General features: G+C 38.7%; 1 protein-coding gene across 4 annotated transcripts in view; it reads left to right on the top strand.

The window, feature by feature from the left end:
- The window catches only part of TMEM164 (transmembrane protein 164), a 171,760-nt gene that overhangs the window by 48,667 nt on the left and 96,595 nt on the right, over positions 1-26,498 (top strand). For all 4 annotated transcript variants that reach the window (XM_014795321.2, XM_014795320.2, XM_014795319.2 and 1 more), the window contains one exon: positions 15,110-15,159. Coding sequence is in view for 3 of the 4 variants with exons in the window: in XM_014795320.2 (XP_014650806.1) it covers positions 15,110-15,159 (50 nt within the window). In the remaining variant the exon portion in view is untranslated. The remainder of the gene's footprint in view (positions 1-15,109; positions 15,160-26,498) is intronic.

Here is a 26,498-nt window from a genome sequence, read left to right as displayed (position 1 = left end):
CTACAAACATGATCTTTGGAATCGGACAGTTCTGGATTCAAGGCAACTCTTTGATTTATTACTTGTGTGATCTGAGGCAAGTTACTTAACCTTTCAGTAGCTCATAGTTTTCTCATATGTAAATGGAGATGGGGTGGGGTTCAGAATAGCACTTACCTCAGGATTGTTAGGAATACATGAAACGATACATGTAAGATGCCGAATATAGTGCCAGGCACATAATAAGCACTCAATAAAGAATAGTCAGGGCCATTATTACTTTTATTGCTATTACTATTATTATTATTAACAACAGTGGTAGACTAACTGAGCAATAAGTACATAGTACAGTTACCAAACCAAGTGGGTTCGCCTCCTGGTGAGTTAAATAAGACTCTACACCAGTGGAAGTTGTCTCACAAAGTAAAGTGTATTTGCAGCAAATAGGAGACCCTGAGGAATCATTTCCAAAGTCATGGCATCCTGGAACAAAGGGAAGCAAGGGCCTTTTATTTTGGATGGGGAATGAATATTCAAAAGGGAGAGGTGGGTATTCACTTGCGCAGGCTCAGTTGTAAAACATGCTTCCACGTACACTGCAGGTTAAGGTAATGAGGCCTAAGCTCCTCCTTGAGAGGTCTTAGCCTTAAAAATAAGGCAAAAGTCGTGGGCATAGCTCTTGTGGTGAGACGTGGTCAGTTTCAGGGTGTTGGTGGTTGCATCTCCTTAATATAGCAAAAGGGATAAAAACAACTTGGAAAAACAGTTAAATGCTTCCAAACCCACCCTTGAGTTTCTCGGGGCACCTAGGCAGTGACAGTACCAGTTAAGTACAAATGGAGTTCAGAAAAAAGGAATGATCAGTTTGTATGCGTTATCCTTGAAATCTCTGGAGGAGATAGAAGTGGAATGAAATATGCCAGCCAGAGCAAATATGAAAGTGGGAGGCTGAACAGAACTGGAGTGGGAACAAAAGAAGGAACCAACCCAATATCTGGCATATTTGTTTTTTTTTTTTAATTTTTTGTTTATTGCAGTAACATTGGTTTATAACATTGTATAAATTTCAGGTGTACATCATTATACTTCTATTTCTGCATAGATTACATCATGTTCACCACCCAAATACTAATTACAACCCATCCCAATATCTGGCATATTTGGATTCTACTACCTGCTCACCTGTCTTCACAGCCAATATCTCAGCCCTTTATGGCTGCCTGTTTGGGAGAGTACTGCATTACTACTTGCAGTTTAGAGGTGGTAGTCAGAGGGAGGCTTGTTGGCTGGCTGCTCTGGCTGCGATTTGGAGGGAGTCTGTGCCTTGGTAGAGTTGACATGGGTCCTAACTCCGCAACTTGGTTTGTGGATTCAAAGAGTAATTTTGATCAGCTTACTCAGGGATGTGGGTTTCACACTCCCCAACCTTACAAAAGACTTCTTGATAAACCACAAGGCGGATGAATGATGAGAGAGAGACATGTATAGAGAGAAAACAGTGTGTCAGTCAGGCCATAGCCTTCCTGATAGCAAGGTTCCTGAAGCCAAACTAAACAGAGGCTTGTCTGATAACCTAAAGTCGGAACCTAATGGAGTTGAAGGGTCTCATGAAAGAGACCATGTAGATATTGTTAAAAAAACAAAATTCAGCCAAATAAATTTGAAGATCTAATTGGCTTTATTAAGTGATTCGTGAATCGGGCAGCCTCTCATCTGGCCAGCAGAGAGATACTCCGAGGGGTTGTACAAAATGGAAGGTTTTTATAGGAAGGAGGGTGGGGCAACAGAGTTATTAACAAAAGAAAAGAAAGGATTATTTCAGGCCAAGTCATTTTATTTTGGGGGTAAGGAAATGGCAGAGGTTCTATCATGCAGATTACCTCACTACTGCAACTCAGGAAATTTCATGTTGACTTGTTTAAAGGTCTTGTTCCTGGGAAGGGTTAAACTGTAATTAAGTCTTGGTTTGCTTTAGTAGGGGCTATTTTTGGCCTAGTCTTTCTTTTCTTTTCTTTTTTTTTTTTTTTTTTTTTTACAGTTTGTGTAAGACCAGAATGTGTACCCTTTTCTCTCACTACTCCTGGAGAAACATCAGTGACAATTTTTTTTTTTTGTGAGGAAGCTTAGCCCTGAGCTAACATCTGTGCCCATCTTCCTCTATTTCTTTTGTATGTGGGACACCGCCATAGTGTGGCTTGATGAGCGGTATGTCTGTCCGCGCCCAGGATCCGAGCCTGCGAATCCCGGGCCGCCAAAGCTGAGCACGCGAACTTAACCGCTACACCACCAGGCCAGCCCCGAGCCATCAGTGACACTTTTTCTCTTGGATGTTCTTGTTTTCTAATCCCATGCAAACACTGTGTATGTACTATGACCATGTTATTCTCCTGAGTTTCTTGTTAATCATCTTGATAAGATTTGGAAATAAAAAATATAGTTAACAGCAATATAGTTATAATGATTCTCTCGTTGAGTGCTCTTTTTGGCTTTGTTCCCAAATTCTAGTGATGTTTCCAAGCAGGGCTGCCACGAACGGCTATGCACTGCACAACCCTAGGAGAGGGTGCCATTCACATAGACTATAATTGAATGGCGCCACTAGGGTTGTGCAGTGCACAACCTACACAACTGTACTCGGCGGCCCTGCATAATGTAATATCAGTGCTTTCTTCATCAAGGGCAGGGTTTTGGGGGAGGTAGAGAGTAGCAGTTTGGAATCATTCTCAGGGACTTAGTAAGGGGGCTGAAGCAGTGAGTCGCTGCTGTGACTAGGAAAGGAAGCAAGAAGTGCAGTTGTGGCTTTGGGAGGATTATCGCCTGGCAGTGGCAGCCATTGTATGGGAGAACTATTTACCCTCATTCTTTCAATAAATAATTTTTTGAGGTCTTACCAAGGGTTGAAGAGCATGGAAGGATTTGCATAGGAGGGAGCATTCGAACTGGGCCTTGTGAGAGAAGCAGGATATAAACATGTAAAGATGAGTTGTGAGGAGAGAGTTCCAGGGGAAGGGAACAGTGAAAGGGAAGACAAAGATGGGAAACTGTATGGGGTATATGGGTAATGGTGAATGATACATTTTGGTTTGATAGAAAGGCATGTGAAAAAGAGTGATGAGCAATAATGCTGGTTGGGGGTCAAATGATGATGGGGAAGGGAGGGACTTGAATGCCAAATTGAGGAGTCTCATTTAAAGTGTTCAATCAGTGGTTTTTAGTATATTCACAAGTGTGTACAGCCACCACCACAGTCAATTTAGAACATTTTCATCACCTCAAAAGGAAGCTCCATACCATTTAGCTATCACTGTCCTACATGTCCTGCCCCACCCCCCCAGCTCTAAGCAACCACTAATCTGATTTCTGTCTTTATAGATTTTCCTATTCTGGACATTTCATAGAAATAGAGTCATATAATATATGGCATTTTTTGAATGGCTTCTTTCGCTTAGTATAACGTTTTTAAGGTTCATCTATTTTGTAGCATGTATCATTACTTCACTCCTTTTTATGGCCAAATAATATTCCATTGTGTGGATATACCACATTTTGTTTATGCAGTTGTCCATTGATGAATATTTGGGTTATTTCTACCTTCTGACTATGAATAATGCTGCTATGAACATCTATGTATAAGTTTTTATGTGGACCTTTCTCTTGGATATGTACATAGGAGTGGAATTGCTGCATCATATGATAAGTCTATGTTTAACCTTTTGAGGAACTGCCAGACTGTTTTCTAATGTTACAGCACCATTTTACTTCCCTGCCAGCAGTGTATGAGGTTTCCAATTTCTCCACATCATCATGAACATTCGTGATTGTCTTTTTTTATTTTAGTCTTGCTTGTGGGTGTAAAGTGGTAGCTCACTGTGGATTTGATTTGCGTTTATTTCTCTAATGACTAATGATATTGAGCATCTTTTCATGTCTGTATTGGCCATTTGTATGTCTTCTTTGGAGAAATGTCTATTCAAATCCTTAGCCCACTTTTTAACTGGGTTTCTGTCTTTTTGTTTTTGAGTTTTAGGAGCTATTTATATAGTCTGGATACTAGACCCTTATCAGAGATAGGATTTGCAAAAATTTTCTCCGATTCTTTTGGTTGTCTTTTTACTTTTTTGATAGTGTCCTTTGAAGCACAAAATATTTTAATTTTAGTGAAGTCTGGTTTACCTGTTTTTTCTTTTGTTGCTCATGCTTTTGTTGTCACATCTAAGAATCCATTGCTAAATCTTGGGTCATGAAGATTTACCATTGTGTTTGCTTTTAAGAATTTTATAGTTTTTGCTTTTACATTTAGGTCTTTGATTGATTTTTGAGTTAATTTTTGTATATGGTTATGAGCTAGGGGTCCAAACTTCATTCTTATGCATGTGGAAATCCAGTTGTCCCAGCACCGTTTGCTAAAGAGACTATTCTTTCCCCATGAATGGTCTTAGCATCTTTGTTGAAAATCACTTGCGAGGGTTTATTTTTGGACTTTCAGTTCTATTCCGTTAGTCTATATGTCTATCCTTATGCAAGTACCACACTATCTTTATTCCATCTTTATTACTGTTGCTTTGTAGTTAAGTTTTGAAATCAGGTAGTATGGGTCCTCCTACTTGTTCTTCTTTTCAAGATTCTTTTGGCTATTTGGGGTCCCTTTTAATTCTGTAAGAATTTTAGAATTAGCTTGTCACTTTCTACAATGAAGTCAGCCGAGATTCTGATAGGGATTGTATTGAATCTGTCATCTGAAATTTTTAAGGAGGAGCGTAACATGATCAGGGCTCTATTTTAAGAACAGTAATGTGACAATATTGTATGAACTAGAATGAGGAAGGGGAGACACTGGAGAACTGGAGGTCAGATAGGAAACTGTTATAGTGGTTTAAGAAAAGGATAGGGACTGGAGTGGGAAAAGATAATGAGGATGGATTTGAGATATATTGAAAAGGTTAAAAGTGTCAAGATGACGGGACTTGGGGACTGACTACTTGTAGGGGCTGAGAAAGAGAGGAGGTATCAAAGATAGCTCTGAGGTTTGAAGACAGGCTAATTGATTGGATAACAGTACTTTTTTTTTTAGCTTTGTATTTTAAAATGATTTTCGACTTGCAGAAAGTTGTAAAGATATTACAGAGGATTCCTGTATACCCTTCACTCAACTTCCCCTAATGTTAATGTCTTGCATAACCATGGTAAAATTATTAAAAGTGAGAAATTAGCATTGGTGCTATGAACTAAACTATAGACTATTCCAATTTCACCAGTTTTTCCACAAATGTCCTTCTTCTGTTCCAGGATCCCACATTGCATTTAGTTGGGATGTCTTCTTGGTCTCCAATTCATGATGATTCCTCAGTCTTTCATTACTTTGACAATTTTATTGTGTGTGTGTGAGGAATATTGGCCCTGGGCTAACATCCGTGCCCATCTTCCTCTACTTTATATATGTGGGATGCGTATCACAGCATGGCTTGATAAGCAGTGCCTAGATCCACGGCCAGGATCCAAACCTGTGAACCCTGTGCTGCTGAAGTGGAGCACGCAAACTTAACCACTATGCCACCAGGCCGGCCCCTACCTTGACAATTTTGAAGAATACTGGTCAGTTACTTTGTAGAGTGTCCCTAATTTGGACTCATCTGATGTTTTTTCACGATTAGATTTGAGCAACTGGGCACAAATACCACAGAAGTGATGTAGTACCCTTCTTGGTGCATCATATTGGGGGGTACATGATGATATGACTTATTACTGGTGATATTAACCTTGATCACTTAGTTAAGGTGGTATCTGCCAGAATTCTCTGCCAAGTTACTGTTTTCCCTTTATAATTAACAATTATCTTGCTTGCAAAAATTATATTTTCATTATTACTAATCATGGCATCTATCAGTGGTTTTTGCCTGCGACAGTTATTGCTGCAGTGTTTGTCTAATGGTGATTTTCTGTTTCTCTCATTCTTTCTACTTTTATCAGTTGGAATTCTACTGTGTGGAGAGCTGTCCCTTCTCTCCTATTTTTTGAGGGAGCAGTTAGGGAAGAGGTGAGAGACAGATGATGACAAGTTCAGATTTAGGTATGTTGCTCTGAGAAACCTGTGTGACATCCAGATGGAAATATCCAGAAAGCATTTGGTATCTGCATAGAAACAACAGTTGAGGTTAAGATATTGGAGGTGAGCACTTTATTCTTTCCATTTTAGAAATGTAGAAATTGAGGTTCAGAGTGAAAACTTGAGGCATAGTGGGAAATAACACTGGCAAGGCAACCAGGGGCCACATTGTTGAGGGCCCTGATTACCCTGCAAATGACTTTGATCTTTGTAAAAATGTCTCAGCAATGCCAATTTAAAATTTGTCAGGAGGGAAAGATTAATAATCAGATCCTAGCTCTCAATCTACCATAGCACTGTAACAATAGAGATCCATTTAATATCCCAAATAAATACAATCTAAGTTCCTAATGAGTTCTATAGGCTGTTGGGGAAAAAAAAAAGAGAAGTGTTGTCTGGAGTTATGGGAGAAGGCTTTGTGGAGGAAATGGAGCTTGTCACGGGCTTAGATGGAATTTGCAGTGAGAGGAGAAGAGAAAGGGCATCCAAGAAGGATGATGCTATCAATAACTGCTAATTATTTTATTCCGTACAATGTGCCAGGCACTGAACTAAGCACTTCAAGCATTTAATCCTCACATCTACCCTGGAAGATAGTACTATTGTAATCCCTATCGACAGATGAGGAAACTGAGCCTAGAGTGGTTAAGTATTCTCTCCTTTTGGGTAGCTGGAGAAGGGAAGTCAAATAATACATCAGAATGTTATTATGCAAGCATGGAATTAGAACAAGTGACGTTAGATGAATTGAAAGTTTAGTATGAGGTGGTGTTGATGTAGCTCACGGTAGAGATGGATTTTCTTTTGAGATCAGAATAATTATAGCTACTATGTATTGAGTGCTAGCTATGTGCTAGGGATTGTGCCAAGTGCTTTGCTTGCTTTATTTCATTTGATCCTCTTCAAAACCTCGTGAGACATAGTACTATTTTTATCCCTATTTTAGAGTCAAAAATTCCTCCAATCTCTTGCTCAAGGTCACAATGCCAGTGAGTGGCAGAGCCGGCATGTGGACCCAAGTCTGTCTTGACTCTAAAGCCCATACTCTTAACCACTTAGCAATGCTACCTGTCCTGCTTCCATTCTCTTAACAGGGATGGATTTGCCAATGGGACCAGAAAACTTGATGTTTATGAGCTAAGGTTCTCTGGCCCACAGATAGTGCTTGGGTGTGGACACTGCTGAATATGCCTTTGTGACTTTCTTTATTCTATACCTCAGTGGTTGATCAACCCCATGCCTTTTTAAGGTATAATTCAAGCAGGTTACAATCTGGTCTTTCAAGTATGGGAATATTTTGGCTTTAAGATGACCTTACAACCTTGTTAATCCATTATATGTTGATTTTAAAGCCTAACTCTTAATAGGAACTCTTATTTCCCTTTTGTCTAAATTCTTCAGGGAAGGCTCCTTGTAAACTCCTTATACTGACAAAAATGGTAATTTCTCAGAAAGAGATAAACAGAAGGAGTTAATGGGAAGAGAGAGGATGGGTATTTCACTGAAGACTCCCTGGAGAAAATGATGCTTTATTTTGTATTTGAAAGGTAAAGAAGAGTTAGCAAGAAGAAGAAAGGTGAGAAGGCCATTCTCGAAAAGTGAATAGGATTAGCAATGATATAATTTCTAGATATTGGAGATTTAAATTTTAAAAATAAAATTATGAAAATATTAGGAAAATAATAGATGACTCTTTCATGAAGTACTTTCAAAGCATAACATCAAAGACAGAAGCCATAAAGGAAACAACAAATACATCTGATTACGTAAAGATAAAAAAGCTTCTATACATCAAAAAACTACCATAAGCAGAGCTACAACAACGATAACCTGGGAAAAATATTTGCAATGGATGTCAAATAGTCGGTATTAAATGTTATCAAAACATAAATAACTCTTACAACTCAATAAGAAAAAGAACATACCAGTGGAAAAATAGGCAAAGGCCACAGATGGTCACATCCCAAAAGAAGAAATATAGCTGGCCAAAAAACACTTTAGAAAATAATTTAACATTTCTGGAAATCTGAGACATGCAATTAAGGCAATCAGTTGTGCTGTGTGTGTTGTAGGGGAGGAAAACTAATTTCCCTCTACCCTTCTAGGTTCTTAGCTGAGACCCCCCCCCCGATAATAAAATATTAACAGGAGAAAAACAAACAAGTTTAATAACATGTATACCTCCTGTATACACGGGAGAGACCCAGGAAAACTGAGTAACTCCCTGAAATGGTCCAATCCACCACCTTAAATATCATTTCCAGCCAAAGACAAAAGAAGATGTGGCGGGGCGGGGCACTTATGGGAAGTTTCCAGGAAAAGCACAGTAAACAAGGGTAGGGTTGTTATGCGGGACATCTAAGTGCATGCCTTCTCCATTGTTAAGAGTTTCAAGAGATTTAGTCATCCTTCTCTTCCTGGTGTGGTACAGAGAGGGAGACACCCTTACAAACAGAGATTTCACTTATAAATGTAAATATCTCTTACAAAAGGGTAACTCCTTTTGTAATATAACACTTCTTCCTGTGAACAAAAATTATATTCTTTAGGTGTTATGAAAATGGGGGTTTATTGAATTGAATGAAGCTCGGTTTTCAGAGCTCTCCTGTGTCTGTGGTTTTTTTAAATAACCAGCTTAAAATAATCCCTATTCCAAAGAGACATTTTGCAGGGGGCAAATTTTGCTCCTTTTTAGTGTTTTGCCTTTTAAAAACGATAATGACCTGTTGGCCAGGTTGTAGCAGACTGTATGTAACATTCTCATATGTTGCTGGCAGGAGAATAAATTCAAAGAAATTTTCTGGAAGCCAATTTAGAAATATGGGTTAAAAGCCTTAAAATGTATATTCCCTTTGAAGACCTAGAAATTCTCGTTCTGCAAATTTAGACTAAGGAAATTAATAAGGAATAAGGAATCTGAAAACTTAGACATAACTTATATGTGCACCAGGAGGAGATTGGTTGAATAAATTGTTGAATATCCATATAATTGAATAAAATGAAGCTATTAGAAAATGAGGTTGTGGAAGCATGTTTATGACAGGGAGTATGTCCAGGATATAGTTTGATGTAATGCATGAGTCCACTATGCTGGAGAGATAGACAGGGTCTAGAGTAGAGAAAGCCTTGCTTGCCATGCTAAGGAGTTTGAGCTTTTGCCATTGAAGCAAGCCATTGAAGGATTTTAAATGGCAGATCAGAGCTGTGTTTTAGATAGATCCCTCTTGCATCAGTGTTCTTGGAGGCCTGAGACCAGTGAAGAGATTATTTCGGTGGTCCAGGGAGAGAGGATGAGGGCCCAAGAGTATGAACATTAGTGAATAGAGCCTAGGACAGACTTTGGGCAGCTCAAGGAATGGATCTTTGCTGTGGTGGCTGATGGTTATAAGCATTCGTTCTTAGGAATCCCCAAATAGCTGTGTGCCATTGTAGGAAGTGAAGCCAGGAGAACTGGAGCCAGAGGGCTGGGCCTGGGAAGATTGTGTGTTAGGCCAAACACCCCTCTCCTGTCCCTCTCTCACTCTCTGTTTCCCTTTCACTTAGTTTTCCCATCCCCCTTCACTGCTTAATGTGGCTTGCCCCTCATTTAGGGTGGTCTGTGGTGACTGGCTCTCCTTCCCGATTACATTTCCCATAATACTAACACATCTTCCTGTGAACAAAACTTATATTCCTTAGTTTTTATGAAAATGGGGGTTTATTGAATCAAATGTTGAAGTGGAGCAGAAGTTGATGGGAGACTGGACAACGATGCCAGTGAACTTGGGGCTGATATGATGATCAAACAGGAACAGGAAGTGGGACAAGTGATGGCTGAGAGGTTGTGTAGGGAAGGTGGGAACCTGGAATCAGAGCAGTTCAGAGGTAAAGGATGAACTGGTATAGTTGCTGGTGCCTAGACTGGGTGCTTAGGAAAGAGCTGAATTTACAAGTTTCTGGACAGGAGAACCTCGGAGTAGTACAGTGAGCTTTTCTGGGGAAGCTGAAAGAGTGTGGTTTTGAATGGAACCTGTGGGTTTTTCCAGAAAAACTAGCCAAAAAAAGACCTCTGTTTTATAAGGATTCACAAATTGCAAGCACCCAGCAGACCTGGGAATGAGGCAGGTTGGAGCTAAGATGAGCCTGTCTTTAGGGAATGCTGGACTCTGACACTCATCTGTGTAAATGTAATTTGCTGCCCAATTGTTACTGAACCAGGTTTGTTTTGCCCACTGCATGAAAGGCCAATCACCGAGATGATGAGTTTGCAGCAGGGAAAGGGTTTTTTCACAGGACAGCCAAGTGAGGAGACAGGAGAACAAATCTCAAATCCGCCTCGCCCAAAAATGGGGATTAGGGATATTTATAGGATGAAGGGGCGGGGTGGTCTGAAGTGTGGTAATAGATGATTGGAGGTAAGGAGAATTGAGGTAATTGATGATCTACGCAAGTGTAGTCAAGCTTCATAGCTCTTCATAGGACGCATGTTCACAACATGGCAGTGTTACCATGATCTGAGGGTGGAGTTTTTGGCTCCTTGATCAATCATCTGTGCAGGCCCAGTTGATAAGTCAGTGGTCTTAAACGGCCTGAACTGGACAAGGAGTCAACTCTCAGTTCCTGAAACACATAAATACCCCACTTGTTACCATGGTGACTCAAGCATCAGAGATATTATCTATAGGGTGAGCTTTTGCTCACCCTATTATATGAGATAATGCATTATCTAACCGCCTTTGCAAACAGACAACTAACTGAGTATAGTTAAAGCGAGTTGACCCCCGGTTTCACAGTTAGGTTTGTGTTTTGAGGTTTCTCATCTTGTAGAGAGTAGATCTTGTGAGCTGTGAGGTGGCCCTGGTGTGGAGCCATTGAGGTGACTTCCTGTGTGCCGTGGGGTCAAGGGGCATGGCTAGAGTCTAAAGAAGAGAAGCCCTCATGAGGCCTGGACTGTGTTAGGTATGAGGTAGAAAGTATGTTGATCTGGGAGTTAGGGGACCTGGGTTCTTGTCAGAAAGCTTGTCAGAACCTTTTCCCCTGGGTGCCTTGATCTGTAAAATGGGATTTAATAACAAAGCCCTGCCTACCTCCCAGACGATGGGAAAATGAAAGTGCTTTGTAGCATTTCTCTGTATGCTGACTGCCCACTCCCTTTTCTTCAGGTGCTGAGCTAGGCAGATTTCAGCATGAATACAAAGTGCCAAGTCAGTGCTGGGATATGCTCACATGCATTCTCATCTTCCTACTGTCTCTCTTTACACTTGCAAGTGTCCTCTCTTCCCACTGTATTTGTAGCCGAGGACATAGTTGAGCTTTCCATCTGCTAGTCTAAAACACATGCTACCAAAATTTGGAGACGGTTGGCAACCAACCAAGGAAGGAAAGCAGGGATATTCAGGCCAAGGCTGGGGGCCTTCAGACCTCTGAATTAAAATGTTATTTTCACGTTGTCCTTTGGTTAATGCTGATTATGGATGTGGCTCCAGCATGGCAGAGCAGAGAGGTTCAATGTTATATCTTTTAAGTTGCTAAAGGAGGCCGTGTGTTTACTGGAAATGGAATATGATGAATTCGGAGTCCTTTTTCAAATCTGCTGATTTGATATGTCTACATCAGATACATCAGATACAATCTTTGTATCTGATTCAAAGATTGCTTGAAAAAGATACTTTTTATCCTGGTGATGGGAATAGACAGGCAAGATGAGAAAGGCCAAAGTGCTGGTTGGAACGATGTGGCCACGTGAAAGTAACTGTTGGAAAACTTATTTAGAGTCAAGTCTAGATGAGTTGCCTCAAAAGAAGTTAGATCTATAATTGAATGGAGGATAATATGAGAACCTGCTGGGTTGGAACTGGAGACTTGCTCCCTTTAGTAGGTTTCTGGGCTTCTGGCATAGAGCCGTTATCCATCAGAACCAGCCAAACGGAACAGTTATAAGGAAACCTTCCCCCAAGAATCTGCTCATCTCCTCTTGGCTATGAGTATAGAAAAAAGTAAGCGCTAACTGTGGGGCTCAGTGGCGCGTTTTTACTTCTTTGTTTAGCATGTTGGAAGTATCTTGGGTATTCCAGAAGGTCAGGAAGGCTGCTGGCATGGCTCTTAGGTGACTTCAGAAGTATTGAGAGGGCCGGCCCCGTGGCTTGGTGGTTAAGTGCGCGCGCTCCGATGCTGGTGGCCCGGGTTCGGATCCTGGGCGCGCACCGAGGCACCACTTCTCCGTCCATCCTGGGGCCGAGTCCCACATACAGCAACTGGAAGGATGTGCGACTATGACATACAACTATCTACTGGGGCTTTGGGGGGAAAAAATAAATAAATAAAATCTTTAAAAAAAAAAAAAGAAGTATTGAGGACCTTTCCAAAGTGGGTGTACTCTGTACTCTACTCCCTGTGTACTGTAGCTTCTGAATGTACCCTTTGATGGGACCGATGCTAGGTAACTATGTGCAGCCTCCAACTCGGTCCCTTGCCTAAGGTGAGTAACTTTACTGCTGGGTCAGCGGTAAAGAATACCGGCTTTGTTTCTTTCTTTCTTGGACTGCTCCTGAGGTGTGCGATGGGGAGTTGGGGATAAGTTAATGTTTAGATGATTGAAATTCCAAGTCGACAATCCTTATCCCAAACCATTAAGGTCAGATGTATTTCAGAAGTCAGAATTTTTTGATTTTAGAAAGGCAATACAGTGCATGTAGAGTATTTTACATATATTCCCAGTGGGATCTGGGGCAGCACCCCATAATCAATACACTATTTTTATGGAAAATGTATGAATATTCACCATAAGTGGAATAAATAAAGTCTGTAAATAGCCTCAGCTCAGTTTAAGTCATGTTTTTCTACCAAATTAGCTTTGGAAACAATAGTCTTTCAGTTTTTAGAGCTTTTTGGATTTGGTGATAACGGATAAAGGATTGTAGACCTGTAATTGTCATTGGTTTTGCACTTTTAATCCACTTGATCCACAGAGGGGAAAGGTACGTTCAATGGATATTTCCTTGGAGGGGTTCTCTGATGAGGTATTGTGCAGGTGATGGACTCCTGGCTGTGTTTCTTTCAAGACACTTTCTCTTTTTCATTCTTCTTTTTCTTCCTCTTGGCAGGGATGCAAGCAGGTTCAAGATTCAAGTCTTTCCTTATAGTGATTTTTCTTATAGCACCCTTTCCTTCTAAATGTAGACTGAGCGAACTGAAGAACCAGATGCTAAAGAATATACACATGACAAAGCTAAACAAGTCCATAATGCAGATAATGTATATTAATAAGTGCTCACAACAAGATAGGGACACATATCAATGATTTTGTAAACTGCACCCTTAAGCCAGTATAGGTGAAGGAACTCCACAAACATGAGTTTTATTCTTTTGTCAATGCTTAGTCCTTCTGAGTGTTTTTGATCCTGTAGTAGTTCAGGCCAAGGTCAAACATTCACCATATTTGGCTGCCAAGAGTGATTGAATCTCCTGGGGTGTTTGTTAAACATGCAGATTCCTGGAGTCCTAGACTTCTGTAATCATTATTCCTAATGAAGGAGCCCAGGAATTTGCATATTTAACTAGTGCTCTGCAGGGGTTTCTTTGTTCCTCTTGAGAACCAGTGCTTTGAAGGTCAAACTGCCACAGCTGAGGTTTTCGAAAGCTCTAACCCAGGCCTTGGTAAAAACAAGTAGGATGAAACTGATTTGTCTCTTAGAAGGACAAGGTTGTTTTTGTTTTGTTTGACCTGGGAGGAGAAGAGAAGAGCAAAACCACCTAGTCATGCTTAGAAAAAAACCGATCAAATGGGGGGGTGGGAATAATTTTCCCTCTACCCCTCTATGTTCTTGGCTGAGACCACTCTGCAATTAAAAACAGATTAACAGGAGAAAAACAGGAGTTTAATACCATGTATACCTCCTGTATACACGGGGGAGACCCCGGAAAACTGAAAACTCCACAAAATGGCCCAGGCCATCATCTTAAATACCATCTCCAGTTAAAGACAAAAGATGATGTTGGAGGGGAGGCAGTTATGGGCGGCTATCAGGAAAAGCACACTAAATAAGCACAGTACAGTTGTTATGCAGAAGATCTAAGTCCATGCCTTCTCCACTGGTAGGAGTTTCTAGAGATTTAGTCATCCTTCTCTTCCTGGTGCGGTACAGAGAGGGAGACACCATTACAAATAGAGATTTTCCCTTATAAATGTAAATGTCTCTTGCAAAAGGGTAACTTCTCAGTTTTCAGAGCTTTTCCTGTGTCTGCTGTTTCTTAAAAATAATCCATATGCCAAAGAGACATATTTTGGGGTGGCAAATTCTGCTTGCCTTCAAAATCAAAGGGAGATTTGGAGCCTGGGGTGGCAATATTGGTAGGGTTGCCAGATAAAATATAGGATTCCCAGTAAATTGAAATTTTGGATAAACAATGAATAATGTTTTAGTGTAAGTATGTTCCATGCAATATTTAGGATATACTTATACTAAAACATTATTCATTGTTTATCTGAAATTCAAATATAACTGGGCATTTGTATTTTTATTTGCTAAATCTGGCAATGCTGGATATTGATTAACATCCCTGCCCCCACGGGAGGCACACCAGATGGCAGTGTGTACTTGTCCTATGCTCAGAATCTATTTTTACTTGTCCTGGGTTAAAAGCTTCTGAGACTGGTTACTTGTGTCATATTGAAGTTGAGGCATTGAAAAATTAAGTTTTGTTCTAGAGGTTAAGAGGAAGTGTTCTAGAGGCCAAATAGGCCTAAGAAAAGCTTTCCCCTTCTTCTACCCCCAAACACTTACTCCCTCACTCTCCGTCTCTCTTCCTCTCCCCCCCATTACACACCCCCCAGACATACACACACAAGCGCACACACACACATGCGTAGGTGTATGTGCAAACACAAACATATTTGGAAAACTACCTGTTTGCCTTTTAAATTTTTTATATTACATTTTTTGTGTTGGAGTTTGGTTATTAATTATTATTATTATTATTAAAGTAACATTGTCTCACTGCATCCAGCATTTCTCTTGATAACCATACTTAATTCTGTTTCAATTGCAGATCTTTCTCCTGGCCTGCCCTCCATGTCCTGGAGCTATCGTCGTCTTCAAGTAAGGGAAAATTGTTTTTTGCTCTACTGCCATTGCTATTCAGACTGTCTTGTCTATTTGATAACAAAGGATGATGAGCACATTGTTGTGAGCTTGGACCTGCACTGCTTTGTCTCTGGGCTTCCCAAGGGACAAAAGTCGATGAGGGCCCAGTGGAACATGGAAATGTTATATGTGGAGATTTAGCTTTTGGAGCCCTGACAAATCCTTTTCAGTGATTCCTTGTGGTGGTGGTTTATGGACAAGGCATTCTCCCATGGAAGGTTGTCGCACTCCTAAAGTTTCTCTTGAGAGCATGCTGGGGCCAGACAGCTTCCCTCCTTGCAAGAATCTTTGCATTGTGGTCCTGCTGCTCTTCACTTTGAAGGGCTTTATTCTTGTGTTTTAATGTTTTTTTTTTTTTTTCTGAGAGTGCAAATTAAAGTGAGGAGAAAAACATATCACCTTATCATAAGTCCTGACTTAAAAATAGCAAGCATCAAATCCATTAAAGTGTATTACAGGCAAATCATGTTTATCTGAAGGCAAGTTTGCTTAAATGAAATTCTCAAGGGTCCCAGCACTCATTTTAACGGTGAGTTTTGACCATCTCACTTATGAAGCCTTTTATGAGAGTTGCTAATGAGAAGCTAAATCGGCCAAATTAATTTCATCTCTTTTCCCCTTCCCTGACCTCCATTTGGGAGCTGTTCCTGAGCCGTGAAATGGCTGCAAGACAGAGGGAGGGGACAGGAAGTAAACAGCCCAGCAGATCCTTGGATAATCGAGAGTGGTTTAAATGGCTTTCTGATTTACTTAAGTCATTAAAGTGTTAGGTAGGGGAGAATATACCCCATTTGCTGCTTCAGATAGCTCCTTAGAATAGCCACTTAGTGTCTTGCTTTAGGTGAGTAACTTTCTGCTGGGTGAGGGGGAATGGATCCTGATTTCATATATCTCATACTTGGACAGCTCCTAAGAAGAAGGGGCATTTAACCCTGTTTCCCTCCCTTGATTTCCCAAAATGAGCTCAATTTTTCAGTGCAATGTTTTAAAATTAACATTTATTGGTTTTATTTTATTATTATAAAAGGAACAATTCTCATTATAGGAAATGCAGAGACATATAAAGAAGAAAATAAACATCACCCCTAATCCTACCACCAAGAGATAATTTTGGTTATTGCCTTTCTTTTTTTGGTAAGCAGAGATCATATTTAGGTTTTTTACTGTATCTTTTCTAAATTTAATTCAATTTGTATATACATTTATACACATAAAAATACATGAATATGATTGCTGCATTTATGTTTTTATAGTGGACCTTTTTTCCCCCTTGTTTTGTTTGGCTCCTACCTCGACCTTTCCACATCATCCATGCATATTACCAGACCAGTGTGTATCCTTCCATATTTTCTCCACATTCATGGGCACATACATACACAAATGGGTTTTGGAGTATTTGGTTGTTGTTGTTCATTGTTTGTTTTACAAAAATAGAATCCTATATATATTTTAATACATCTTGCTTTTTTCACTCAACAATATCTCATGGGAATCTATCAAAGTCTATTAGTATAGCTCTTATTCTTTTCCAAGGCTGCAAAATATTTCATAGATGCATAACAATTTATTTAGCCATTCCTCTATTATGAACAATTACATTCATTCTTTCTAGATTTCTGCCACTATAATCAATCCTGAAATAAACATCATTGTGTGTATGCCCTTATATAATAACATTTTCAATATATATACATACACGGCTATTTATATATGAATATGTATATATATATTTATGTTAACAGATATTTCCATGTTGATTTACAAAAATAGGCAGTTACAATTCACTTTTCTCTTTTTTATGTAACACATGAGGTTATTCTTTTCTTCATATCCCCGCCAGCATAAGGTGTTATGGTTCTTTCAAAATTTTGACAACTTAATGGATGTATTTCCTTGGCTATTAATGAATTTCAGCATTATCTCATATTTTTTTTCCAATTAAATTATCTCTTTGAATTGTCTGTTCTATTATCTGTCCATTTCCTATGGATTGTTTATATTTTTCTTAATTTTTAAGACCTCTTTGTATGTTTTGGATATTGGCCTTCTGTCTATCATCATTATTATAGATATCTTTCCCAAGGCTGAATGTATTGACTTTGCTGATGGTATATTTTTCCACATAAATTTTTTTATTGATGTTTTAATAGTTTATAACATTGTGAAATTTTGGGTTGTACATTTTTGTTTGTCTATCACCATATATATGTCTCCCTTCACCCCTTGTGCCCACTTCCTACCCCCATTGCCCCTGGTAACCACAATACAGTTTTCTCTGTCCATGTGTTGGTTTATATTCCACATATGAGTGAGATCATACAGTGTTTGTCTTTCTCTTTCTGGCTTATTTCACTTAACATAATACCCTCCAGGACCATCCATGTTGTTGCAAATGGGACAATTTTGTCTTTTTTTATGGCTGAGTAGTATTCCATTGTATATATATATACCACATCTTCTTGATCCAATTGTCAGTCGAGGGACACTTAGGTTGCTTCCACTTCTTGGCTGTGGTGAATAATGCTGCAATGAACATAGGGGTGCATAAGCCTCTTTGGATTGTTGATTTCAGGTTTGTTGGATAGATTCCCAGTAGTGGGATAGCTGGATCATAGGGTATTTCTATTTTTAATTCTTTGAGGAATCTCCATACCGTTTTCCATAGAGGCTGCACCAGTTTGCATTCCCACCAGCTGTATATAAAGGTTCCTGTTTCTCCACATCCTCTCCAACATTTGTTGTTTTTTGTCTTGGTGATTCTAGCCATTCTCCACATAAGTTTTTACACTTTTTCATATCCACATATTATTTTGTTATATGGCTTCTGGGTTCCCGGTGTTGGTTAAGACTATTTTCTTAAAGATGGATAACTAGTTGTACTAGCATAATATATTAAGTAATCCCTAGTTTTCTCTGTGAATTGAACTACCATCTTTGTCACCTATTAAAATTTTTGTATTCTAGGATCCATTTATGGATTCTCATTTCTGTTTCTTCTATTTGTCTGTGCACCCAAATCTTGTTGATTTGATTACATTAGCTTAAAAAAATATATATTTTTCTTGGTTATTCTTTGGCATTTTTTCTTATGTACAAATTTTAAGATCACTTTTATTCAATATCCCCCACCAACCCTATTGGGATTCTAATTAGAATTATATTAAGTTAATATTTCAGTTTTGTAAGAATTGATTTTTTAAAAATTATATAGGTTTTTTTAATATGAGAAATGATATTTCTTTCCATCTGTTCAGATCTTGTTTTATGCCTTTCTTAATACATTTATTCCTAAAGAATTAATAGCTTTTTTGTCCATTATGAGTGGAATATTGTCCTCCTTTCTATTCCTAACTGCTTCTTGCTAGAATAGGAAAAGTTTATTGATTTTAAAAATATTTCTTATATCTAGCTATCTTACCAAATTCTCTTGTTAGTTCTGGTAAATTTTATTTTAGTTTTATCTGTTTTTTCCAATGGTTATACTAGTTATTTCATTTTCTTCTATTTTTTCTTTTGCTAGAAACTCAAAAAGAGAGTTCCATAAAAATGGTGCTGGTGGGCCACTCGGTGTAAAACCAATTTTAAATAGAAATTTTTTGTGTTTCTCCGTATTTGCTGTTGGTGTTTGTTAAATAGTCTATTATATTTAAATAGTTTCCACATTTACTTAGAGACATTTTAAAAGGGAATGGTTGCTGTATTTTATCAAATGCTTTATCAATGTCTGTTGTGCGTGTATTTTTTCCATTTACATTTTTTTTTTAATTTGTGTTGGTTTAAGTCACCCAATTGTGGTAATTTTTTTTAAATTTTTTATTTATTGCAGTAACATTGGTTTATAACATTGTATAAGTTTCAGGTGTACATCATTATACTTCTATTTCTGCATAGATTACATCACGTTCACCACCCATATACTAATTACAACCCATCACCACACACATGTGCCGAATTATCCCTTTCACCCTCCCCCCTCCCCCCTTCCCCTCTGGTAACCACCAATGCAATCTCTGTCTCTATGTGTTTGTTTATTGTTGTTATTATCTACTACTTAATGAAGGAAATCATACGGTATTTGACCTTCTCCCTCTGACTTATTTTGCTTTGCATAATACCCGAAATGTCCATCCATGTTGTCACAAATGGCTGGATTTCATCATTTCTTATGGCTGAGTAGTATTCCATTGTGTGTATATACCACATCTTCTTTATCCATTCGTCCCTTGATGGGCACTTAGGTTGCTTCCAAGTCTTGGCTATTGTGAATAATGCTGCAATGAACACAGGGGTGCATGTATCTTTACACATTGGTGTTTTCAAGTTCTTTTCCATTTAATTTTTTTTTTTTAAAGATTTTATGTATGCATTTTTTCCCCCCAAAGCCCCAGTAGATAGTTGTATGTCGTAGGTTCACATCCTTCTAGTTGCTGTACGCGGGACTCGGCCTCGGGTTGGACGGAGATGTGGTGCCTCGGGGCGTGCCCGGGATCCGAACCCGGGCCGCCAGCATCAGAGCGCGCGCACTTAACCGCTAAGCCACGGAGCCGGCCCCCATTTAATTTTTGATACAGTGAATTACGTCAATAGATTTTCTGATTTTGAACTACTTCTTGTATTATTAAAATAAGCCCTGCTGATCATAGTATATTATTATTTTGAAACATTGCTGGATTCTATTTGTTGATCTTTTATTTAAAACCTTGCCTCAGTATTCATAAGTGAGATTGGAGTCATTTTTTTGGATTTTTTTCATCATGTTTAAGGATTGAAATTGTGATGGCTATGTAAAACGAACTACAGAATGTTCCTTTTTTCCTCTGGCCTGGAATACTTTAATTATCATTAGAAATTACGTGTTTTTTAAAAGTCAGATAAAACTCAATTGTGAAGCTTGTCTGGTCTTAATGCCTTTTTTCAGTAGGTAGACCTTTAATCACCTTTCATAATTAATATGGTAATTAATCTATTTGAATCTTTTTGGGTCAATTTTGGTCATTTGTATTTTGCTGGGAAATTATCCATTTCTTCTAAATTTTCAAATTTGTTGCCATGAATTTAGTTGAGCATGTAGTAGCCTCTTATTTTATAATTTTAAAAACTACCTTCTTATCTGTAGTCATGTCCTCTTTCTTGGGCTTAATCTTGTCTGTTTTTGTGTTCTCCCTCTTATATTTTAGTCAGTTTAGTAAGCATGTTTGGGGGCTTTATAGAACCTGGTTTTGGATATTTTTATCCTTTTTACCTTATTTTATATTTATTATATATATTAATTTTCAGCTTTTTGTCTTTACTGATTTCCTCTTCTGTCTCAAGATGTGCATTTATTCCTTTACTTTTTGTCTTCTTTAATCATAGTTTTCTATTCTGCTTTGTTCCCTTAAGATATCATAAGTTTTTCCCCATTTTGTTACATCTCATTGTCCACATTGTTTTTAAATTAAACTTTATATTTTGAAATAATAATTTAATATATAATATAAATATCATATCACATCATATCAAATATAGATGCAGTTGTAAGAAAAATATGGAGAGATTCCATATACCCTTTAACCTAGTTTCCTCCGGTGGTAACCTCTTGCAAAACTATAGTGCAATATCACAATCAGGATATTGACATTGATATAGTCAAGATACAGAACAGTTCCATCACCATGAGGATCTCTCCTGTTGCCCTTTTATAGCCACACCCACTACACTCCCAACTGTACCTTGTCATTGACCCCTGGCAACTAATCTGTGATTGATCCAGGTTTATAAGTTTGTCATTTCAAAACTGTTATATAAATGGAATCATACAGTATTTCACCTTTGGGATTGGCTTTTTTTTTAACTTAGAATAATTCCTTGGAGATTCAGCCAAGTTTTTACCTTGCACATCATTTTTCATGGGTGCATATTATTCCATTGTGTGGAAATACGATGTTCAGTGTGAAGTTAAAAATCAGTATTTTAGAAAGTAGACAGCTCTTAAAATAATAACTCCTCATTTCCTTGGTATATAGTTCATTACTGTTTTCAAAGTACATTGTCTTAAAAGATCTCATCTAATCCTTCAAATAATGCTGTGAGATAGGAAATACATTATCCACACTATAAATAAAGCAGTTAGGACCAAGGAATTTTAAATAACTTGGCTAAGATTACATAGTGGCAGAGTCAGGATTCCCATTCTTCCTTTTCCTGCTAAATGCTCATAAATCAGGTTTACTGTGTGCCTAGGCATGTTGGGAAACACTTGTCTCATTTAATCTTTCCAACAAACCTATGTGGGAGGTACAACTGGTATCCCCAGTTAGATCAAGAAAACAGGTTCGGAAAGGTTGAGTGACTTAAGTGGCTTGTAAGTGGTACAGGTGAGAGATGATTCAGTGTCTCTCTGACTCCACAGCCAGTGCTCCTAATCAGTACCTTATGTTGCTTAAGTGAATATTTTCTGCTATCCTATTATTATTTAAGGGGTTAAAACCACAAAAGCTTCCTATTTAAAATCCCATAAATCTCAGTGTACACAGATGGTCACTATTGTGGTCTTTATGCCGGTGTGTTCTGTGGGTTCATTGACTAGCACTGTATACTCATCTCTTGTTTTTTCTAATGGCCCTTTGCTGTGCCAGCAACACATGAGTTTGTCTGCTTCCCAGCTAAGCGGAGGCTGGCATGTTCTTCATGGAGGCATTCCCAATCACTGCAGGAAAGGGCTATGGTGTGCCCAGTAGGCTGCACGTCCCATGCTGGGCAGGGGCTGGCAGTTCTTTTTGTGGTGGGAAAGGGGCAGGGTTCTCCTCAGAGTTCCCATGGTGCACTTGACAAGAGGGTTCCCCAGTGTTCTGGCTGGATCCCAGAGTGCTTCATTTTTATGCCCCTCAGTTGACATGGGACTTGGTAATATTGCTTCTAGAAAGCCTGCCTCTGTGGAAAGCATGCATCCAGACCGTGGAGCTAAGATTGGAAGGGATTTCTACCTGGCCCACCACCACAGCAATCTTGGGCATAGTACTCTTTTAATCTTTAATATCTCCAACTCCTGGAATTGCAGCCTAGCAGACTTCAGCTTCTGAAGGCCTCTTTTCCCCCTTGTTCTTGGCTCCTTGTCTCTGGATGCTCATATAGCAGCACCAGAATTGCTTGTTGTGTTGTGTCTGTTCATACAGTGCTGTTCTGTGTCTCTTTGAATCTGAGCCATTTTGTTGTTACTCATTTGGCTGTTCTGAGTGGTTCTTTCCTGAAGAGCTGTCTACCAGTACCTTCAATATCCAAGCCACAGAATTCTTTCTCTCGCTCTGGTTTGACTAAAACCGATATATCCTTAGGGACCATTCTGTGCTTATTATCCTGCTACTAACTTTGAAAAAAATTAGGTGTCTCAATTACCTTTAGGGAACATACCCAGTTCCATAATATGAACCAACCTCCCTCACGGGTTCTTAATAAATAAGGCGCCCTTTGAAAACCTAAGGGAGAGGAAAGAGGGCTGTGTTGCAGTGTAGCCAGGTACTCCCCAGCTCCCCTCGCATCTCACTGGTGGCTTCTTTTTTTCTTTCTTCTTGCCCTTTTCCTCAGTTTTTTTTTTTCCTTCAAATTTCATTATAGAAAATTCTAAACATATATGTATTGTGCTTATTACTAATTATATATTTTAATCTGTGAATTGTCATTTTGTGTTCTCTGCTCAGTTTTCATATGGGGTGTTTTTTTCTTCTTGTTCATCTGTATGAGTTGTCCATATATAAAGAGTATTAATCCTTTATCACCTTTGCAGTAAATATTTTCCCCAGATTGCCTTTTAACTCATTGATAAGCTTTTGATGTATATTTTAAGTTTTTATTGGTTAAATTGCTTGGTTTTAGACCAATTTAGACCAATTGGATTTAGACTGCCTTTAGACCGTGGTAATTACTTCCAGTGCTTTTATGCTTGAAACTGTTGAGAAGGGGAGAAATACCCCCTCTTCCCTCCTTGGTTCTTTTGGCTGGTGGAATAATTAAAATGATGTAAGACGAATTAACAGGAGAAAATCAAATTTAGTTATGTACACATGGGAAATCCACATTAACATGAGAGATTTCAAAAACAGTCAGGCAAAATAAGGTGTATATGCCATTCTAGACTAGGGAGAAGGGGGCAAGGGTCTGGGATTTCAAAGGGAAGAATGAATTCACAGGAAGAAGAAAAAGAGTAAATATTTGATAAACAAATGTTTGCCATGCCTTGCAGAGTCAATGGGACATGGAGAGGACTTTGATCAAACAGGCCTTGCTAGGTTCCTCCCTGTCCACCACACCTAGTTCACACTATACTATAGTTATCTATGGTGATAGCTCCTTCCTGGAACAGGTCCTCTATCTAAATTCTTTTAGGTCATTAGGGGAGAAGATCAAAGTTTCTTCCTGAGTCCTTTGTTTCTTAAAAATAATCAGCTTAAAATAATCCTCAAGGTAAAAAGACACATTTTGGGGTGGCAAATTTCACTCTCCTACAAAGACTTTTCCCATTCTAAGATCAGATAAACAATATAGTTTTTAAATCATTTTATAAGTATTTAGCTGTCAGTTCATCTAAAATTCCTTTTGTGAATAGTATGAGGTAAGGTTATAACTTACATTTTTCCCCAAATTTTCATTTATTTGAGCACCATTTGTTGAATAACTATTTCCCTATGATTATTGCTGTTACTGTTTTATCATACATAAATTCTTATGTACGCTAGGCTTTGTTTTGGGGGTTTGTTGTACTATTCCATTGATGTCTCTGTTGGGTTCTCCACCAGTTTCATGCTCTTGTATTAGAAACAGCTAGCCAGATTTCTCTTTGCCATTGTTCCCAGCCTATTAATTTACCCACACCTTTGTCTTAGCTAGTCTGAACCATTTTTTCCTTCCAAATGATCTTGGAACTTTTTTGTCAGATTCTCCCCCAAATCCTATTAGTTTTGATTGGAATTAATTTAAACCTAAAATTTCATTAACGTCATTACAATATTGAGTCTCCCCATCCAGGAAAAGACACGGTATACTTCTTAATTTATTCAAATTTTCTTTTATGTTCTTTAGGGAGGTGTGTGTGTGTGTGTGTGTATCCCACATATTTCTCATCGAAGTCATTCCTGGACAGTTTGTTGTTTATGATATCATTTATTTATTATATTATATTTTCAAACTAGTTATTATTGGTACATAGGAAAGATTTTGATTTTATATGTTTATTTTGTATTTGGCCACCATGCTTAACTCTCTAATACTTTTTCAGTTGCTTCACTTGGGTTATTTTGGAAATTAATGGTGTCAACTCCCATATGATAAACTTGATCTCATTTTAAAGAACAAAACTTTTTTTTTTCCCCTGTTTTGAGCCTGATTGTATTGGCTAGAACTTCCAGGACAATGTTAAATAATAGTGGTACTGGCAGGAATTCTTGCTTTGCTGCTGATTTTAATGGAAATATTTCTAGTGTTTCACTGTTAACTCTGATGTTGGTTGTTGGTTTCGATTAGATGTCCTTTATAATGTTAAGGAATTATTTTATTCTTAAATTACCAAGTCTTTTTCAAAAAATCAAGAACGATTACTGAATTTAGCTAATGCTTTTTGAGAGTCTACTGAGAAGTTCATTTGGGTTTTCTGTTTTGACCTCCCTGTTTCATATGTTGTATTAGTAGATTTCCTCATAGCAACCTTTGTTGGATTTCTGAGGTCAGCTTTCCTTTTCCTCTGCACCCTTGGAAGAGATTCAGATTTGGCTTCCATACTGTGAATTTGATTGATTTTGCTCTTTGCCATCTCCAATGTGGAATTTAATTCTGCTGCTACAGTATGAATTTGTCTGTAATTCGTCCTCGCTTTGCTGAGCTCTCTTTTCATGCCACTTTGTTGTCTTTTCTTCTCAATATGTTTTATTTTAATGGTTTTCTATACCTGTTTCAGAGTCCATGTTTTCTTGCATTCTATTGAGGATGCAGTTTTGTAAAAATATTTCTTCTGGTTTAGACACCAAATTCAGACTTTTGTCCTTCTTCCAAGTCTTCAGAATGATGTGCACTTCCCTTCTGCTGCCAAAGGTTTTCATGTCAACTGTGCTGTTCTTTGGGTATATTTTTGCATACTCAAAGGAGGATTTATTTATGATTTGTCGAAGAACAGCATATGTAGATAGCCTTTGACTACTCTCATGTTCTCTTTGGTATTGTTTAGAACCCCTTCTCAGCTCCACTCTTGGCAGTCAGGTTGAAGCACATAGCTTCTAGCCCGTTTCCCAGTGTCGAGCAGCTTCATCTAATGGGTTCTGCTGGAGTCGTATGGATTTGCTTACCTCTACTACTAGGTTCTCTGATACTCTGAGCAAATAAAATATGTGAGCAACTACAACCTCCCACATGCATTGCTACCTGAGTTTTACTTGTGAAGACTCGCACTCCCAGGACACCATGTGCCAGCACCAATGCCATCACTTCTGCCTTTTTGATTTTTTGGGAGTAGGAGTCTCCAAATGGATGTAGACCAGTTTTGGGAGTTGCTGATTTCCTTTGCAAGCAGTAGCCCTGTAGTGGAGGCATGGTTGTCCAGATTGCTGATTCCTAGATGAACTCTCGATTTCTAAGCCATGAGGTTGATAATGGCAGAAGAACTCGGTGTCTCCCTACCTTGTTTCAGGTTTCTGGGGGCTGCTGCATGAATTGGCCACAGATTTTTTTTTTTCTCATTTCATCATTAGCCGTATTGTTCTTTTTTTTTTTTTTGTGAGGAAGATCAGCCCTGAGCTAACATCCATGCTAATCCTCCTCTTTTTTTTCTTTTTTTTTTTTGCTGAGGAAGACCGGCTCGGAGCTAACATCTATTGCCAATCGTCCTCCTTTTTTTTTTTCTCCCCAAAGTCCCAGTAGATAGTTGTATGTCATAGTTGCACATCCTTCTAGTTGCTGTATGTGGGACGTGGCCTCAGCATGCAGAGAAGCGGTGTGTCGGTGCGCGCCCGGGATCCGAACCCTGGCCACCAGTGGCGGAGCATGTGCACTTAACCACTAAGCCATGGAGCCAGCCCAGCCTTATTGTTAATAGAGATATTTCCCAGATTATGGTAATAGGATGACCATCAGTCTAAGTTTTCAGTGATTTTGGGAGTTTTATCTTTTTCTGTATCTTTGCAGGTATTTTAGTGTAAAGCTGGGAGAGGCTGTGTTAGTGGCTGTCAGCCAAATGCTATTTTAAACTAGAAATCTAGTGTGTATTTTGGTTTAGAGCAGAGGTCGGCAACCTTTTTCTGTAAAGGGCCAGATAGTAAACACTTTGGATGTTG

This window comes from Ceratotherium simum, chromosome X, assembly GCF_057802395.1.
Source record: "Ceratotherium simum simum isolate JZ-2026a chromosome X, ASM5780239v1, whole genome shotgun sequence".
Classification (NCBI taxonomy): Eukaryota; Metazoa; Chordata; class Mammalia; order Perissodactyla; family Rhinocerotidae; genus Ceratotherium; species Ceratotherium simum.
The sequence above is the reverse complement of the archived record's forward strand: the minus strand, read 5'-3'. Positions and strand labels throughout refer to the sequence as shown.